Raw genomic sequence first — 19,753 nt, 5'->3', positions numbered from 1 at the left:
CATAGTTGCAATACTAGACACTAACCATGATCAGATGTGGCGTTGTATTATGAAGAAAGCAATCATGTTTTTCAACCTCCGAACAACTTCTTTAAAGGGGTTGTCCAGTCACAAAACGTTAGCCCCTATCCACAGGATTGCTAATCAGTGTTGGACTGGCCCACCAGAGCATCAGAGAATCCTCCGGTGGGCCCCAGGTTCTAACACTTCATAATGGTCCCCAAAGATTCTCATTTTGAAGTGAATGGAGTAATCACTGGATATTATGATCTATTTCATATAGGATGATTCCGATATTCCAGATTATTAGATCTTTTCGATGATACATCCTACATGATATGATTTTTTGATGGTATTTTATGGTTGAAGGTTGGGCCCTCAAGATCACCACCTCTGGTAGGCCCAACACATGCCAGTACGACACTGTTGCTAATTAATGGGTGTCTCATTAATGGGACCACCACAGATCACAAGATCGGGGGTCTGTTGTACCCCTGTTGCACCCCAAATAATGGAACTCACAGATATAGCCTAGTATCGGCTATCTCCATTAGCACCAAAAAGATGAATAGGGCAGCAGGGCACACGCCCGCCTGGCTCCTTATTTCATCTAGGGTTCTATGAGGGTACATTGGAGCCCCATTCTTGTGATCTGTGTGGGTCTTATCAATTAGATCCTGTGGATAGGGGCTAAGCTGTTGTGACTGACTGGACACCCCTTAAAGGCTGATAAATGAAGCCAATACTGAGAGCAGATTACATTATACATTAGGCAAACAACATTTAACAACCTTAAATAACCAATCACAGCGCCGCTTAAGTTCTTCAGTAACGGGAGAAGAAATGAAAGCTAATCGGTGATTGGTCAACGTGGGCAAAAAGAGATTACGGTTCATGACATGATGCTCCAGTCCAGAAGGTGTCGCTGTGTCTTCTCCAGGCGTCGCTCAGAGCCGCCCTGTACACAGTAGTAGCAGCAGATAGCCGGCAGTTGCTTGCGCTCCTCACTGTGGTCGCTATGTCGCTCCTCTCCTGCTGCTTTAGGTGTTGCGGGGATGGCGGCTCCGGACATATTCCGCTGAAGGAGATGCCGGCCGTGCAGCTGGACACTCATCACATGGGTGAGTGCGGGGCCCCGTGTGTATGTGTATAGGCAGCGCCCCCTCCTCCACATATCCAGTGTCCTCAGCACTTCCTGTATCCATGGCTCATGTATCAGGCGGCTCCGGCTGGAGGGGACACTGACCAGAGACTGCAGGGTTAATATCGCCTCTATGGACACCCAGTCCTGCACTACGTGTACTTCCTCACGTCTGCTGCACATATGTTCTATGGCTGATAGATATGTCTCCAGCATAGGCCATAGCCTCCTATACATGAGATAATTATGGCCTGACTCACCCGGCTCTAGTGTTACAGGACAGGACTGTATATGTTTACAGAGAGGGGGGGGGGACACTGCCACACACCTCTGGAGACATCTAATCAACTGAGGGGGGGGAAAGAATTGGGCTGATTACAAAAATATCCTATCTTCTACTCAAATACCCTCTCAGTGGAGAGCCAGGGGCTCCCATTCATAGACGGGCAAATAGATGGGATTGTACTATTTAACCTTATCCTTAAATAGCTTGCTGATCGGCGGGGGGTCCCTGTGTTGGGAACGCCAGGGATGACGAAAACAGGAGTCCCTTGTATCCAGTGGATTGGGGCTAACTTGTAGGTCGCTGGAGAACCCCTTGAAGAGCGCAGACTTTTTTTTTTTCAGTTTCTATTTTCTCATTCTCCTCCTTTAAAATCCATAACTTTTGGGGTTTTTTTTTCTTTGTAAAGAGCTCGTTTTCTGCGCAACAAATAAGTGACAGTATTTAATACTCCATGCTGTGTAAGCTGGGGAAAAAAATTCAAATGCGATGAAAATATGCATTTGTTTTTGCGATTTTCTTTTTTCTTTTTCACAACTTTTACTGTGCGCTCCAAATGACACTTCCACTCTTTATTCTTTTAGTCGGTGCGATCACATGGATGCCAAAGTTATATAGGTTTTATTACAAAAATAGTCACAATTTTCCGACACTTTTTCATACTTCAGTGTACAGACCCGTGTAAGGTGTCATTTTTTTTTTTTTTTTTTTTTGCAGGGCCAGATTACTTTTTCATTGCTACAATTTTTGGACTGTATGATCTTTCCATCACTTTTAATACCAACGGGGGGCAGATTAGAACTTTTATTTTACTGTATTTGCAGACCCCTTAGGGTACGTTAACCATAGGAGGTCTGATTGTTCCTACGAAATCCTACCGCTTTATTGTAGTATATGGTGGATTTGTTTACAATCTGTTACAATGTGCCGCCTGCAAATTGTAACAGATCTACTGAAATGACCAATGTCATTTGGGTCTTGTATAGACTGTAACGGCGATGGATCATGGCTTTACCAGCAGCATTTAAATGGTTAACACTTGTGATCAGTGCCAGTACCGTGTTGCATAATGCAGTAAACGCCCAGTAGTCCTGACTCCAGGCCATGGGCCCTCTTCACACATCCCTAACTGCCCCATTCGTAAAGGTACATCATGGAGCGTTAAAGGGTTAAGTTATCCCCTATTTATAGGACAGGGGATAACAAGCTGATCATGATCTGGAGATCAACGGTCCAATTTTAATTAATTAATGTGCCCTATAATTTAAGTATTGAATGGAGCAGCAGAATGCAATTTGGGGGTCTCAGCAGTTGGACCCTACTAATCAGCTTGTTATCGCATATCTTGCTTAAATAGTTGATATATCCCCTTTAAAGGACATCTACCACCAGGGTGAAGGGTTGTATGCTAATGAGTTTGAGGGGCTTCAGGCTCCATTTATACCTATAGAACCTATAGCATACAGTCCTTCATCCTGGTGGTAGATGCTCTTTAAGGCTGGCGATTGGTGACAAACTGTTGGAAGTTTCCTGTGGAAGTGCATTCTGGGTTGGCTTAGATCAGCATACTTTGCTGTGCTTAGAATTAAAATAGATGATACGGATGCATTTGATTAGGAATGGATCTGTTCCCACGATACAAAGCTGCTAATATAATTTGGAGCATGTGCTTTTATGAAATCTTTGTTCAGTCCGCATCCCATGAAAAAGTCAGTCGGGATTTCAACAGCTCAGACAGACTACTACCATGCAGTGTTCTGATTCACAAACCGGATACAATGCAGGGGACGGGACTCCTTGCATCATAGTGATTAATATGTCATTACATATGAAATTGCCGTTTGTTGCTGTTCCATGGGGAAGCACTGGAGATGACATGGGGGATCACTGTGATGCACAGAGTTTGGTCCTCAGCAGTGTGGTCAACCGGTGAAGTAGGAAACTGAAAGGAAATCTGGATCAGCTTTAGCTTTGTATCTTAATGTGTTTCTCATTCTCTTTGCAGGAACCGATGTTGTAATTGTTAAGAATGGCAGAAGAATCTGTGGCACTGGGGCTTGTCTCGCCAATGCACCTCTGCATCAAAACAAGAGCTACTTCGAATTTAAAGTGCAATCTACAGGTAAATGTCGGCAGGACAACCTTTACTTGCCACCAAGCAGTTAGCCAATTATTATTTGCCACGTTCTGTGCAAGGGACTACAACACAGCCCAATTTCACTTCAAGGAAGTCTACCATCATAATCCAGCATGATAAACCAGGGGCACCTACTCAAAGATCCTGGCACTGTGACTTTAGTAATCATCTTATATTTGTTATTCATGGCCTCCTTCCTTCTAAAATCAAGAATTTAGAATTCTGCTAATGAGAACAACGGCTCTGAGGGAGCATTACCAGAGATCTTCCATGCAGGGGTGTTGGAGAGACAGTGTAACAGTACATGAAACTGCAGTACAGAGGGGTTTTGATAATACCCCCCCCCCAGAGTACGTCTTCTTTATTAGCATAATTTTACAAGTTGACTTTAAAAGAAAGGAGACCTTGGATCACAAATATAAGAATATTACCACAGCCTGGATCTATGAGTGTCCCTGGTTTATCAAACTTAATTTTCATGGAAGATTTAATTTAAGAGATGGGTGCTGTACCATCTTTGGCTGTTCCACAGGATTTATGCTCAACTTACTGTTCCATTCATTTGGAGAAACGTTTCCCCTATACTAGTGAATTGTGGTGGGGCCCAGTTCTCAGCAAATTGTTCCCTATCCTTTAGATTGGGATAATTTTTCAACTTGAGCCAACCCTTTTAAATGCATTAGTTTGAACTCCTCATTCATAATTTTATAATGATACGCCATAATATTATAAATTAGGAATACTTGTTAGGTGCACATGATTCCCATTCCATCCCTTGCTACTAAGGAAGGAAGGGGATTATGGGACTTTTCAGTCTTAAAAAAAATTGAGTTCTGATAATAAAGAAACGTAAAATACTATGAGGGAGATTTATCGCTGCTTCTACGCCAGTTTTCTGTAATGGGTTGGACCTATGTTTGGGAGAATGTTTTCTACTTCAGAGTCTTGCTATATGTGTCACACTTGTAAAATAACACGCTTGTGTGTAAGCATTGGATGTTGGTTTGTTTCACTTTTGATGATTCACATGATTTCCATGTCTCTTCTAGTTGATGCAGTACAATCATACATTAAAGAGGACCTGTCACCCCAGAATTTCCCATCCTTCAGAGCACACCACGTGCTATTAATCAGGGTTCCTATCTGCTAATTTATATTTTCCTGGGTTGTGCCATCATTGTATAACTTGCATATCATTTTCCTGTAGTAATATTCAAATGCAGGATGTGATTGTTATGCAGCCAATAATCCATCCCCTAGACTCTGGAAACCACCTCCTCCTCTTCTCCAAATCTCATTCCAAATCCCATCAGCTGTGATGTCACATGTCACTACAGATCATGTGACTGTGGTAGTGTGTGTATATATACTATAGTATATTTTTATATATACACAAATCTATATAATACTAGTAATTGCACTAAGTCATGTGGGTAATTTATATCCCATATGTAGACATGAAAATTTTACTTCATTGGTGGCCATAAAATAGTGGCAGAAAGTTACCTCATCGGTGGGCAATCAGTGGAGAGGATAATGGGGGGCATGTTTGGATGGGGCTTTTTGGGGCTGACAGGTTCTCTTTAAGTTTATACTAAGAATGGAGAGACTAGATTTCAGCTTGTTTATTCGTTCTCTTACAGGTATATGGGGCATCGGAGTTGCCACTCAAAAAGCAAATTTAAATCTGATCCCATTGGGCCGAGATGGGCACAGCCTCGTGATCAGAAATGATGGCGCCATCTATTACAACAATGAAGAGAAGAACAGGCTGCCAGCAAATAGCCTTCCACAGGAGGGAGATGTAGTGGTAAGCCAGATGGGGTATCCTACTGATGGAATGATGTATGTTTCCTTTAGCTGTTCCATTATTATTGTGAGGGTTTGTATGTTTAAAAAGAAAATTAAAAAAGGAGTGATCTTTGATTTTTATGTAATTCAAGAAGAAAAAGAGGGGAATTGTATGTAATAGGCTGTATAAACCAATACAAGATAGTGGAGTATCAAAAAATATTTGATTTTTAGCCATTTTTAGTATATGAGATGGCTGAGCTAGAAAATAACACGCACGATCCTGTCTTTAATATTCTATGAATTTCTGTCCCTTTCTATTAACCTTAGATAAGAGTTTGAAAGTTTACCGTACTTTCGCTTGCAGTGAAAGTAAAAATAAGGTAGTTGCTCCCCCCTGTGGAGATCTGAAGAACTCTTACTATCCTAGGAGAGACTGAAGCCTCCTTTAAGGAAACCTACCACTGCTCGCATGATGAAATCATGCAAGAACACCACCCTGTAGGCTATTTAATACTGATGCTGGCATATACTTTAGTTAGGGACATCCACCTTTAGTTTAGCTAAAAAAATCGATTTAACTACATATTCAAATGAACCTTCGGTGCACACCTGTGTCTTCTTATGTCGATGATATGGTAAAAATACGATATACAGAATTTGTCATTTGTATCGAGTGAGTTTAAAATATATTACTTGTGTGTGTTTCCTTAGGGTATTACCTATGATCACGTAGAATTAAACGTTTACCTAAATGGGAAGAATATGCATTGTCCTGCATCTGGTATCCGAGGGACCGTGTTTCCTGTTGTGTATGGTAGGTCATGTTTCTTCTGTGAAGGGAAATTTCCAAAAAATACATTTTTGATCTTTGATTACTGTTTGTTGGATATCACTGAGGGATGTATCGGTCAATCTGTGTGGATTAAGGGGATGTTTACACAGCAAATTTTACAAAATCATTGGGCTTGTGGATTTTGATCAACACGTGCTATATTTGTGAAATCTGGGTGGATTTTGCTCAGAATGTGCAACGTATTACTTTTTAGCTCAGATTTTCTTGATGGAAAAATCTGTGCTAAAATCTACTGTGAACAAGTTGGGATCCTGTCAGGAGTTGCCGTTTCAGGCCTTGTGCACCCAAAGGTGTGCATTTTGCGGGCCTCCAGTAGTGATGTTCGCTGTACATTTCCGGCAACGTATATCTCCCAGTGAGTACCACTCGCCAGCATTGTCCATAGGAAATGGTTTCTGGTGCCGCAAACATGGGCAGGAATAGGACATGTCCTTTCTTTGCGGTGTGCGCAGTTGCTGCGCTCACAGCGCGGTGGTGCACGTTCCTAATAGAAACTAAAGCCGCTGTTTGTGCTGCCAGGTCACGGCTGACGCACAGTGTCTTGTGCATGAGGCTTTGGGCAAGTCATACACAGACCACAGCATCTCCTCTCTATCATATCTCAGATAATGTCATGAGGGCACATTGATATTTGCCATAAAATAAATGAAACCTCTGGCTGAGCGCCCCTGTGTTTTCTCCTCTAGTGGATGACAGCGCGATCCTGGATTGTCAGTTCAGCGAGTTCTACCACACTCCTCCTCCCGGGTTTGAGAAGATCTTATTTGAGCAGCAGATTTTCTAAAGACTGTCTCCCCACAGCTTCTCCAAAGCATCTGTCTCCTATTCAGAGCTGCACGAGGCCTACCGAAAATGTGCTTTGTATTTCTATCACTGGGTGCAGACCTCTTTTGGATCTTGTGTGTGTGTGTATGTAAGTATTTTCTAACTTGTCGCCCACCCACAAGGACCACGCTCTTCAGATCCTGACCTGATATGTTTGTGATGTCATTGTACATTGATCCTGTTCGCCAGTAACTTAGTGGAACTCTTTACACTGGTCCAGTATTATGTAGGGCATTCTCTACCATGCACTGTTCTTCTCAGAATAATTTTAGTTTTTTTGTGGCAGCTCTAATAGAACTGGAGTTATACTTGGGGACACTATTTGCTGCTTTCTACATCTTCAGTCCCAGAGTGCCTTATGACTTTGTGCTTGTGTCTCAGAAGCTCTCCGCCCATTGCATAAAGTAGCTAACCTATATCCAGCCACCTTATGATTCATAACTTTCACATCACATGTGCCTGCATCATAGATACTGAAGCGCACACAGTTTTCAACCAGATTAGCGATTTGTTTGTCTATGTTCTGCCGCAATATTGGCCACCGGGTATTATAACATGAGGCACCCTGGGATTGACACCGTTTGCAGATTTCTTTTACTGGTTTATTTAGACACTAATAAAGTTTATATGGCATATTGAGATGTCTGGCTAAGAGGGAAGACTAAGGCTATATTCACACGAACGTATGGGGGACGTATATACGGCTGACGTATATACGGCCGATATACGTCCCCCATACACTCCTATGGGCGCACGGCACCCTACGGGAGCGGTACGGTGCAGCACACGTGCGGCACCGTACCGTTCCGTACCCGGGAAAAAGATAGGACCTGTTCTATCTTTTCCCGTAATACGGGGCCGTGCGCCATAGGTTGCTATGGAGAGGGGCGGGGGTGAGCTGCGCTCACCTCCTCCTCCTCTCCCCGTACACTGCCGTTGCCCGCTACGGTACGGTACGGTACGGGCGGGCAACGGCAGTGTGAATATAGCCTAATTCAGGAAATTCTCAAAGGGTTTTTTTTTTTTTAATAATTGGATGGGATCCAAAGCCCGTTATACCTACTGATCACATGTACAGAGCTGACTGGAGGAAAAAAAACAAAAAAAAACAAATATTGGGATGATGTAAGTAGACACCCAGCTGAGCCCAAAGCTCCCCAAAACCAGCTACATGCATTCTTATACAAGCCCTCTGCTCTCAGCCTAAGTCAGGAGACGACCCAATCAAGGCAAAGTTTTGCCTATATGTTCAGCCCTACAGATGAAGCATACACCTCTTATCCGCCAGCATGTGGTCCCATAAACCTTAAAGGCATTTTCCATTTTATTTTGATGACCTAGTCTCAGGATACCTCACCAATATTCAATTAGTCTGCAGCAGCCAGAAACACAAATCTTTTCTTTGCTGAGTGGTGATCTCATTTCTCATTCAAGCTTATAGAAGCTAAGCTGCTGTATTTTGGCTCAACTACTGTATTCTCGGTTTTCTTAGTTTAATCTGGCTCTTGCGACTAGATTATTGGACACCCACCAATTATTCCATTGAAGACAAGATTCTTAAATATACTCAGGATAACAAAATAACACATTCTCCAATTCAATGTTATTAACAAAAATACAGCATTTCAATGATATAATTCCATAAATCTTCTGGCTATGGTCAGACAATTCCCTCTAACTTATCTTGCAGTGCAAGATACTATTTGTCAGTACTAGTAGACTGTTCAGAAGCTAAATAAAAATGTAGATAAACCCTGTACCCTGATAATCTAAGCACAATGTCAGCACACATCATCTCAAAGCCCTATAGGGATCATAATGTGTCTGCTTAGAGAGTCCCCACCCACACGTTAGAATTTCACATTGAGCATCACTGAGTGATAGGAGCTAAAACAGCAAAAAAAAAATAGTGAAATTGCAAATCAAGGGGTCAAAAATTATATTTATTATGTAAACATGACTAGGGGATTAAAATTTGAAAACATTATTTCATGGGAAAACCCCTTTAAAGATGACCTGAGCTGTAGAATCACACAGCACATGACTAGAAGGTTGCTATGCTATGCCTACCTTCACAAACAATTTTATGCAGTCAGCGGTAACAGACTACAAGCAAGCCCTGTTTGTAGTCGGATCGCTTCGCATATTCAAATAAATGCAGGATCAGGCTACTTTAACCACGCAGATGCATTGCTAGCGGCATAACTTTATACCCCAAACCATAAGGTGGTTTGACTTGGATCTTATTCGAATAGTTGATGAAAAATGTTAAGCACATAGTACACCCGTCTGCAGGTGCGGTATGAAGCTGGAGTGTTCACGTGAAGTATTACAAGTGTGATATGTACATACAAGTAACTTTTGGATCAGTAAGACCCTTTAACCTTGTGGAAAGGGTTAATAGTGAAACTACAAGTGATTTCGATAAACGTTCAATTGAATATATTTATTTTTCTAAGTTTTATTTCTGAGGTTTGCTTGCACCTTTTGATGTTGTGACTAAATGCACTGTGAATATATTCTGGATACTGTATATTTGTGGATATTGTACTTCATAGGTTAATTTAAAAAGAAAGAAATACTACCAAAGAATCAATCCATTGGAAGCTCAACTGGATGTTGTCAGGTTTTATGAAAATAGGATATAAAGTTTTAAAATGATTCTAAATTATTCTGAATCCTTGTCTGAAGAGACAAATAAGCTCATGTATGAACGTTGGCTTTGTAGAGGAGGCCCAAAAGTTCTGACATAGTGGAGCTGCAACCCAGTGGTGACCAATCAGAATCCAGCTCCAATATTTTGTGCAATAGGTAAGAAAGATTGGTTGCTTAGGGTAAGGCTGCATTCACACTACATGTACATACATCCCCCATAGACGGCAATAGCAGCATGGAGTCATACAGTGCCACCGCTCCGTACATGGGGAAAAGATAGAACATGTCCTTTCTTTCCCAGTGTCACGGCCCATACACAATGCATTTCCGTGCAGGCATACATTTGTGTAAATGCAGCCTAATACATCCACTTTTTGTGTGCACCAATAATAGGGAGCAGATGGAAATGTTATAAAAATTGTATCAAACAGGTTTTTTTTTTCCTTTTGACAGATATACACACATATATATTTATTGTTGGAATTGGGTTGATAATGATGTCCTTTTATGTTCTGCACAATGCAGCATTACATAGGAAGAGTACATTTTAAAAAAAATGTGCCATATTCTAATGATTGATAGCGACTCATAGGTTTATGGCGTACCTGACTGCTTTACCTTTACGCTGGATCACAATTTGTAGTAAAGTGAGGGATACTCCTCCTGTCTCCCAGGAAAGGGGGGGGTGGGATTGTGATAAAATCCATGTGGGGCATTAATGCTTGGAGTTGAGACCGGTCAGTGTCACACTTAAAGTAGAGCGGCTCCGTCCCTATGACTCTTTACAGATTGTTTGAACGTACTGGGGGTATATCACTGGTTTCTTGTACTACTATTTGTTGTCCCATCTGTCAAGTCGAGACAAAAAAAGGAGGAGATTTATCCGGACTTGTACACCAGTTTTCTAAAAATAATTAAAGAGGAGTCTAAAAACATAATCCAGCCCTTGGATGCAATGTCCAGTACAGCAGCTATATATTTTTTTTCAGTACAGCAATGCATCTGAGCGACAAGTGTATAACATGTAACACAACCTTGGTCCATCCAGTGCAATGTGAGTGATTATGGCCAGGTGACTATAACTATTAGCATCATAGTGAGATAGAAGGCAGTGCATCCCTGTATGGCCAGACCAGTACATATTCTCCGTTAAGGCTGTGGTCCATCCAGGAAATGCATCCACCACTTTTTAGTACTGAACACTGTCATGTTACCTACTGTTTAAATCCCACTCCCAAGTTCGGTACAAGAAACTCAATCCGTTCACTTGCGTGAATCCCCAGACCGAACCTGAAATCGCTGAGCTGTTCCGTTGAGTGATTTGAGGTTCGGTCTGGGAAATCCCACAAGTGCTCGGAGCGAGTTTCGCAGACGGAAGCAGGGGGTGGATAGAAGGGTAATATAATGACCCGGATCAGGTTTGTTTTTGGCAAGGACGGTGTAAGAGCTACAAACACCATTTCTTCTAATAAAAATTATTATAGGTTTTATCAGATGTATTGGTGCATTGAAGAAAAAACCTGATATAAATAATGCACATATCCTCCTTTGTTTTCATGGCGTTTTATTCTCATCCGTTGCAGCAGGTTACATGGAATCACTGCCTCCTATACATACTGTCCACGCACATGTGATATAAGCAGATAATGTCTTGTTGGCTCTTTGTTTGCTTGTTGTCCTTTTTGTCACTGATCCGTTTTCCATTGTTTCAAGGTGTTTTCCTGTCTGAAACTGTATTTGTAAGATTGTTTAAATAAACTTTCGACAGATTGAAGTCTTGTTATTCCTATTTAATATTTAGAATTACAAATAATAGACATATATTGGAGGTATAATGGTAAAGGATATAGTATACACATATCTCCTATGTATGATGTGTCCATATACACTCTTTGTAGATCAGTTTTATGCAAGTATGTATTGTAGGGTAACTGAAGAGGCACGGCCCCATAGACTTAATGCCCCCCCCCCCTCATCCCCCCACACACACCTAATTCTTACCCCCCCAGCTGCAAATATATATTTGTATACTCACATATGTATACACTCATGCACACACATTTATGCAGTGATATATACATTTATACACTTATACAGATCTGTTCCAGTAGCTGCTGACCACATGGGGGAAGTACATGGCAGGAATTAGAGAGGAGAGATCCCTAGTCCTGCCGTTCTGCTGTCCCCTTCCTCTCCCCGACATTTCTTATCTCAGCATTATTTGCAAATGGTTGTGAGTACAAAAGTCGCACCCATGTCATAAATTGTGGCCAAAACCAATCCCCTGCACCAGCGCTCACAAAAACTCGTACTCGACACTATCAAATGCCTTGGCAGCGTCGAGCAAGACGACAGGCGGGATACCCTGGCCAGTTCTTTGTTCAGATGCAGGCGCCTAATATCAATTGTGGTAGATCTCTCTGACTTGAAGCTGGACTGGGCTGAAATCACTGGCAATATAGGTGTCTAGCTAGCACCTTCACCAGTAACATCTACTGGCAATAAGGATATAGGCCTGTAGGAGCCTGGGTTTAATAACACCACCATTATGGCCTCCCTCCTCAATCTAGGCAAACACCCTGTAACACTATCAGCAGCAGGAGATCCCTGTGTAGTTTATAGAGTTCCACCAGCAAACCATCGCATCCTGGTGCTATGTCATTGACAAGTTCCACCAGTGCATCGTCCAATTAGTGACCTGTCCCTCTAATTGGTTACTAACCTCCGGAGTATCGGTAAAGAGATATTAGAAACATATTCTGTCGCCGCTTCTGTTGAGTCAACTGAGACTAGTAGAGTTCTTTATAATAATAAGTGTAAAATCTATCTAAAAATGGTCTGACGTGAGAATGGTGACTGGTATATCTGCTATACCCGCAATATAAGAGGGACCCGTTCGTTAGGAATGTATAAGCGGAACTGTTTTCATTCATCAGAGGGACCGGCTATATAGGAGGATTCTGCTACATTTACCGCCTGTGATAAGGATCTAGTTAACGCATAGTTGTCCGCTTTATGTGCGTAAATGTTATAAAAATAATCATCATGCAGGGTCCCCTTCAAGCACTCCCACACTGCTCCCCAGGACGCCGTATGCATATTAAAACTGAGAAATTCCTCTATAACTCCAGACACACTTTGTGGGAGATATTCAACAGTCCCCAAGAAATTAAACAGGTGCTCAGAGCCTATGGCTAGATCAATGCGGGACAGAGACCTATAATAACAGGAGTGCTGCTTAGTTGAAGGATTGTGGACCCAACAAATTTCACAGAATTCGCACTCTTGCAGCAACCCAGCTAAGACCGCGGGGAAGCATCTGTGGGTATCGAGCCTGTATGATATTTATCCAAATGGGGAATCAAATAATTGATAAAGTTCCCCCATCGTTAGCTCTGGGTGATCAGGAGTCGCAGCCACAACACCTTTTTAAGGATAGCACTGGAGAATGGAGGGGGGACATATACTGCTAGTAATAGGAAGACTGTTTCATATATGTTATATTAGAGGCACACAAACATGCCATCAGGGTCAATCAAATTTTCATTACAGGTTAATGGAATAGACCAATGAATCAACACACTGACCCCCTGAGGGTGAGAAGAGTAAGTAGAATGAAATTCATGGGACATGATAACAGACACATTGGGGCTCATTTACTAAGGGCTCCGCGGCCACACTTTCATCAGGTTTCCCGAATTTTTCCGTTTGGCGCACGCAATCTGATTTTGGTGGCTTTCATGCGACAGAAACCGGGGGCGTGGCTGTCGGACAACCCGACGGATTCGGAAAAAACGCGGAATTTAAAAAACTAAATGGGTTGCAAGAATAAAGCACTCACATGCACCAGGAAGAAGCAGGTGAACTCCGGCGGACCTTGGCGCAGCAGCGACACCTAATGGATATCAGGCGCACGACCTTAGTGAATCCCGGCAGAACCCGAATCCACGTTGGACAATGCGCCGCGGAAACGCGACAGGACCGGGTAAGTGAATGAGCCCCATTGTTCTTCACTAAATGGGTCTCAGCTAAGCATAAAATGTCAGGTTGCAGTGCGGAAAGCATGGCGTCTCCCAAGCTCCTCACATAGCAGAAAAGCACGTTAATAACATTAGCCAATAGCCAAAAACTGTACATGTTATACGGAACTTATAAAGCCCCTTATTTCCCCCTGTAAAAGGGAATGAGGTGGCAATTTCCCAAAAACAGAGAAGCAAGTCATAAATTTGTGTTCTTACAGAATCGTCAGATGACACATCAGCAATTAGTCCCATCTCCCAAATACAGAAGTCCTCAGGCATTCAACTAGGCCCGTAGCAATCGCACATCTTAACAGCATGTTAGCACAGCATGGACTCCATTCTTAATCACAATGGTGGTGATAACCAAGCCGGCCAGCAGGTGGCAGTAGAATCCTATTCAGGAGCGGGGTGTCTTAGTCTGTTCTCATCGCATCCGTTGGAGCATCAAATGCATGGGAGGTCAAATGCGACCACCCTCAAGCGTACTGTATAGAGCAGGGGTCAGGAACCTTTTTGGCTGAGAGAGCCATGAGCGCCACATATTTTAAATTGTTCCATAAGAGCCCTACAATATGCACATGCCTCCCAGTAGATAGGTAGCCCCAGCACATGTTTCCCAGTAGATAGGTATCCCCACCACATACCTCCAGTAGATAGGTAACCACAGCAGGTGCCTCCCAGTAGATAGGTAGCTCCAGTACATACCCCCAGTAGATAGGTAGCCACAGCGCATGCCCCCAAGTAGATAGCTAGCCACAGCACATGCACCCCAGTATATAGGTAGCCACAGCACATACCCCCAGTGTATAGGTAGCCACAGCACATGCTTCCCAGAAGATAGGTAGTTACAGCAAAAAAAAAATAAAAATGAATATTCACCTGCGCTCCCCATCGCTCCCACACTCTTCTCTTTGGCCCTGGCTTAGACAATGGCGGCTGGGTCGCACAAAGGACGTAGGCAGCGGTAACATCACTGCCTGTGTCCAGTGATCAGTCTATGACACACACACAGCAGCCATCACTATTTATTAAAGATCTGTCTGAGAGCCAGATGCAGCCAACAAAAGAGCCACATGTGGCTCCCGAGCAATAGGTTTCCTACCCCTGGTATAGAGCATAGGGGGAACTTGTAGGGCTCTCAGTCTCTTCATGATATCAATATATTAGGTCCTTGTCAATTGGGTCTATCAGGCAAGATGGTGGCAGCCACATCGTTACCATGTGCGCCAACTTCAGTATGCACCACTCTGCTCTGGGTTCTGACACTGGTGCATACGATCAGTGTCAGGACACAGAGTGGCAGGAGAGGAGCCATCAGCGGTGGAAGTGCTCATTGGTTTGCCAGGCAGCAGGATGCTGGCCCTAACCTGGTCTTATATGTTAAAGGGGTTTTCCTTCTACATCTAATAAATAAGCTATCCATTGGATGTCATGAATATTGATTGATTATTGTATGACAACAAGCACCCCTGTGGATGAGCTGTGTGACACTGGCAGAATCCTCCATCCCTATATTAGTGTTCTTCTGGGCTCACTTTAATGGAATCGCAGACCGTCAGAGATCTGAGATGTCTGCATCTCTGCCTGATTTGTCTGTAGTGTCAAGCAGAAGATTGGCAGGTCTTGTACCCCTATGAATAAAAAAGATATTTTTGCTAAAACAAAACAAGAAAAACTAAAACTCACATACTACCCATTCCTTCTGATCCTCCTTGAGATGCTCCACTCCTTCAATGGAGTCCAGCTGTGTTTAATTAAACTGATTGGACTTGATTAGGAAAGACACACACCAGTCTATATAAGCCCTTACAGCTCACAGTGCATGTCAGAGCACATGAGAATCATGAGGTCTAAGTGACTGCCCAAGGAGCTCAAAGACAGGATTGTGGCAAGGCACAGATCTGGCCAAGGTTACAAAAGAATTTCTGCAGCGTTAAGGTTCCTAAGAACACAGTGACCTCTGTAATCCTTAAATGGAAGACATTTGGGTTGACCTGGCCGTCCAGCCAAACTAAGCAATCGTGGGAGAAGAGCCTTGGTGAGAGAGGTAAAAAACAAGAACCCCTAGATCACTGTGGCTGAGCTCGAGATATGCATGAGGGTGTGTTCAAATGTTACGTTTTTCAGATGCAGTTTATGAAACCAAAAACAGGTGTGAATAATAATTGGTGATAACACACCACTGAGAGTTGCTACGCCTCTTTTTTTTCACTCCACTCCTGGTTTGGACATGGAAAACGTAATCTGAAAAACTGAACATGTGAGCGCACGCTTAAGGAGAAGGGAGAAAGTTCCACAAAGTCACCTATCACTGCAGCCCACCACCAGTTGGGGCTTTATGGCAGAGTGTGCTGATTGAAGCTTCTCCTCAATGCAACACATATGAGAGCCGCATACAGTGTGCAAAAAGCACATGAAGGACCCAGACTATGAGAAATTAGATTCTCTGGTCTGATGAGACAAAGATTGAAGATTTTGGTGTTAATTCTAAGTGCTATGTGTGGAGAAAACCAGGCGTGTCTCATCACCTGCCAAATACAATCCCAACAGTGACACATGGTGGTGGCAGAATCATGCTATGGGGGACAGGACGTCTGGTTATAATTGAAGGAAAGATGAGTGTGGCCAAATACAGAGATATCCTGGATGAAAACCTCTTCTAGAGCTCTGGACCTCAAACTGGGCTGAAGGTTCACCCTCCAACAGGACAATGACCCTAAGCACACAGCTAAAATAACAAAGCAGAGGCTTCAGAACAACTCTGTGACCATTCTTGACTGACCCAGCCAGAGCCCTGACCATGAGTATCTCTGGAGACTTGAAAATGGCTTCTACCAACATTCACCATCGAAACTGAGGGAACTGGAGGGGGATCTACAAGGAAGAGGCAGATGATCCCCAAATCCAGGTGTGAGAAACTTGAAGCATCATTCCCAAGAAGACTCCTGGCTGTACTAGCTCCAAAGCTGCTTCTACTCAACACTGAGCAAAGGTTCTGAATACTTATGACCATGTGATATTTCAGTTTTTCTTGTTTAACCTCTTAATGCTCTGCGGGCTCACGGGGTGAGTTCTCATCATACAAAAGTGGGGTTTGCTGCCTAACATAAAAGGTAACTTCATATCCTTTGGGGTTCATTTATCAGTCCATATTGTTGAGAAAGAGATGCCAATCTACAGGAAGAGTAAATTGCTATTGACAGTCGTGTATGATAATTCTGTACCCGTGGGGATAAATGACTTTAAAAAGTTAAACACCAGCCGAATTTTTAATAACTTGGCCGGTGGAGGTTGAAGTTTAGTATGGAAACTTCTTTCTACCACAAAGTCATGTAACCACAAGAGCTTGTTGTCTATCCACCATTTCAAAGATGTTTCCAAAAGTCCTGGGCGAACATAGGGTTGGCCCATATATGTAGGGCTGGAGAGATAGATTGAAATTTGTACTTGAAATGTAAAGTCCGCCATAGTTGTATTACATATAGAGTAAATAATGCCGATTTGGGGAGTAAGGCAATAACGGGGGTAGTAGCCCACATCAACAATTTCAAAGAGTAATGTGCTACCTGGGTCGACTCTAGCGCAACACATAATGGTTGGTCGGTAGATACATGTATGGACAACAGCTGTGCAATCCTAGATGCCCTATAATATTTAATGAAGTTAGGCACCGACAGCCACCCACGAGACTTGTGGACATACATTATATTTTTAGCTATTCTCCGCCCCTTGCCTCCCATATAAACCAAAAAACATCTTGGTGAAGGGCTAACAGGTCAATTTTGTGTCCAAATTAATAAGAGAAATGGGATGGTAATTGGAAGGCTACAGCGGGCCCTTGTTTGGTTTGGGACCCTCATAGTCTTTATTACCCTAGTTTAATTAAAGAGACAGAACTTAATGTCACAACTCCCCCAGATTTTGATATAAAAGAAGGCATATATATGTCACAGGATATTTACTATGAAGGAATTTCGGGTATGAATTCGGAGTAAAATGGGATTCCTGAAGACATAATATATCAGGACATAATTTAGTGTGATGAAGGAATGCTTTTTACATTTCAGCTAGGAGAAATCACTCACACATGGTGGAAAGTTATATACAGCGACTTGCAAGAACCTTGAGTGGATAGGGAATACTCCCAATAAAACATAGCAGCAGTGGAATTAAACAAAACAAAATGGCCCAACCTGTCAGACCATAATTTAAAACATATTCAGAAAGATGGCGTCTCATATCACAGACACCCACCAAGCAAGCTTTATTGGATGTAGTGGGGTCATGGTAGTCCAGCACATGGCATGCCTAGCTGTGAAAAGAAACAGTCATGTGTTAAACATTAGGGGCCTAGGCCCAATGATAACTGTACCACATCCAGGGTTAAGTCCCACAGAAACATTCAGTAGCTTCCCTCAATGCTGATCACTAGCTAAAAAAGTTTAGGCCAATGCAGTGGATTGTTCTTCACAATGAGTCGCCGGCATCCCCTTGGCTGGAGGTGGACTCACCGTCGTTGAGGTAGAGGACCCTGCTGATCCCACTGTATATTTTCATGGTGTAGCACTTCCTCTGCCTTGGACAAAGAGCGTACCATGTAGGTGGTGGTCTTAACCTTAAAGAGAAGGCTGAATGGAAAGCCCCACTTGTATTTGATCTGTTCCCGTTGCAGGGCCAGGGTCATTGGTCTCCTGGCTCTTCTCCTTTCTGTGGTGGTGAGGGCTAAGTCCGCAAACTGGTGGACCGATGGGGGGGGGGGGGGGGGAATCTGGCAAGGTGTATGTTACAGGCTGCCAGCAAGAGCGAGTCGCGCACCTCAGGGTAGTGCAACCTCAAGATGACATCCCTTGGCATGTCTGCATTTCTTGGTCTCACCAGGGCCCTATAGATGCGGTCCATGCAGAACCTCTCACTGTCTGTAGTGGGCAGCGGTGCCTGAAAGAGCAATGACTTTAAAAAGCATGGTGGACTATGCCTCTCCTTTCTGCAAGCTCATCAGTCTTAGACAATAGCTCCACCACTTGCTGTCCCAGCTCATGTACCTGTTTGGCAACATCAGATAGCGGCTGGGCGAGTGGAAAAAGTGATCCAGAGTAAGCTGAGAGGTGAGCGGGGGTGATGCTGCAAAGTTCTCTGCAGATGGAGACCGAGGTTCTGTCGACGTGGGAACTGAATCCATGTTAGATTGCTGCATGGTATGAAATATCTTCAGGATTGTTTGCGACAGGGACGGCCTTTGGCGGCATCTTCCTCCAAGTCATGGTAGCTGGTTCAGTGCTGTGGAGCTGTAAGCAGCGCTGAGATAGGCTTAGTCACCTGCGTCCGCCTCAGTGAGCTGCATGGGCCCTCAAAAGTTATAGAATTTAGAAGGTGGGGAGCGAAAAATTAACAAATGTACATTAATGGGCAGAAAAAAAAACCTTTTTTGATCTTACCAATTGGCTGCAATGAAACAGAGTTAAAAAAATCTAAAAAGGGTTTGAAGACTTTCTGTACCCTCTGTACATGGCAGAGGATATGTACTGATTGCTCAGGGTCTGTCCTCCATTGCAGAGCTACTCCATTTATTCTGTATGGGAACGGCAGGATCTCCATTAGCCCTTTTAAAATCAATGGTGGACCTAGGCACATGCAGCAGCCAGCTCCATTCATATGGTGGTCCACAGACCTCACTTTCCAGCAGTCAGATCTGCAGATAACTAGAACACCCCTTTAATTCTTATGCATCCAGATCCATAGTACAATACACCCCAATGGCAACCTGTGCTGGCGTGTGCCGCTATTCTCTCAGTTTTCCCGGAGCTACAGCGCCCCCTCTCTCCTCACCTGCAGTCACACTCCGCCGCCTCTGCTTAAAGGGGAAAAAAAAATGGGGTTACCCAAGTGGGCGGAGCCCAACCAATATCTTGAGAACGGGGCGTGCTCTATTACCACGCCCACTAGCCGGGCTCTGGCGCGCTCTCTAGCACCACGTGACAGACTACGTCACAAAGAAACGCCACCGGCTTCCAGAACCAACCCGGTTTTTTTAAATCTCTTTCCG

At 43.4% G+C, this 19,753-nt stretch overlaps 1 protein-coding gene and 1 long non-coding RNA gene across 2 annotated transcripts; one reads left to right on the top strand and one right to left on the bottom strand.

The window, feature by feature from the left end:
* Nucleotides 1-920: 920 nt before the first annotated feature.
* SPRYD7 (SPRY domain containing 7) lies at nucleotides 921-8,000 on the top strand. The gene is made up of 5 exons (XM_072134502.1): nucleotides 921-1,121; nucleotides 3,430-3,546; nucleotides 5,205-5,371; nucleotides 6,067-6,169; nucleotides 6,895-8,000. Exons 1-5 carry the CDS (start codon nucleotides 1,019-1,021, stop codon nucleotides 6,990-6,992), a joined length of 588 nt encoding a protein of 195 aa, XP_071990603.1. The 5' UTR covers nucleotides 921-1,018; the 3' UTR covers nucleotides 6,993-8,000.
* A 2,682-nt stretch (nucleotides 8,001-10,682) lies between these two features.
* Nucleotides 10,683-19,676, bottom strand: LOC140117611 (uncharacterized). Its single transcript, XR_011853041.1, has 2 exons — nucleotides 19,537-19,676; nucleotides 10,683-11,419 (listed from the first exon to the last, which is right to left on the bottom strand). It is a non-coding gene; the product is annotated as an uncharacterized lncRNA (long non-coding RNA).
* Between the last annotated feature and the right edge of the window lie 77 nt (nucleotides 19,677-19,753).

Source organism: Engystomops pustulosus, chromosome 2 (genome assembly GCF_040894005.1).
Source record: "Engystomops pustulosus chromosome 2, aEngPut4.maternal, whole genome shotgun sequence".
NCBI classification, from domain to species: Eukaryota; Metazoa; Chordata; class Amphibia; order Anura; family Leptodactylidae; genus Engystomops; species Engystomops pustulosus.
Note: the sequence above shows the minus strand (reverse complement) of the source record. Positions and strands in the feature narration are given on the sequence as shown.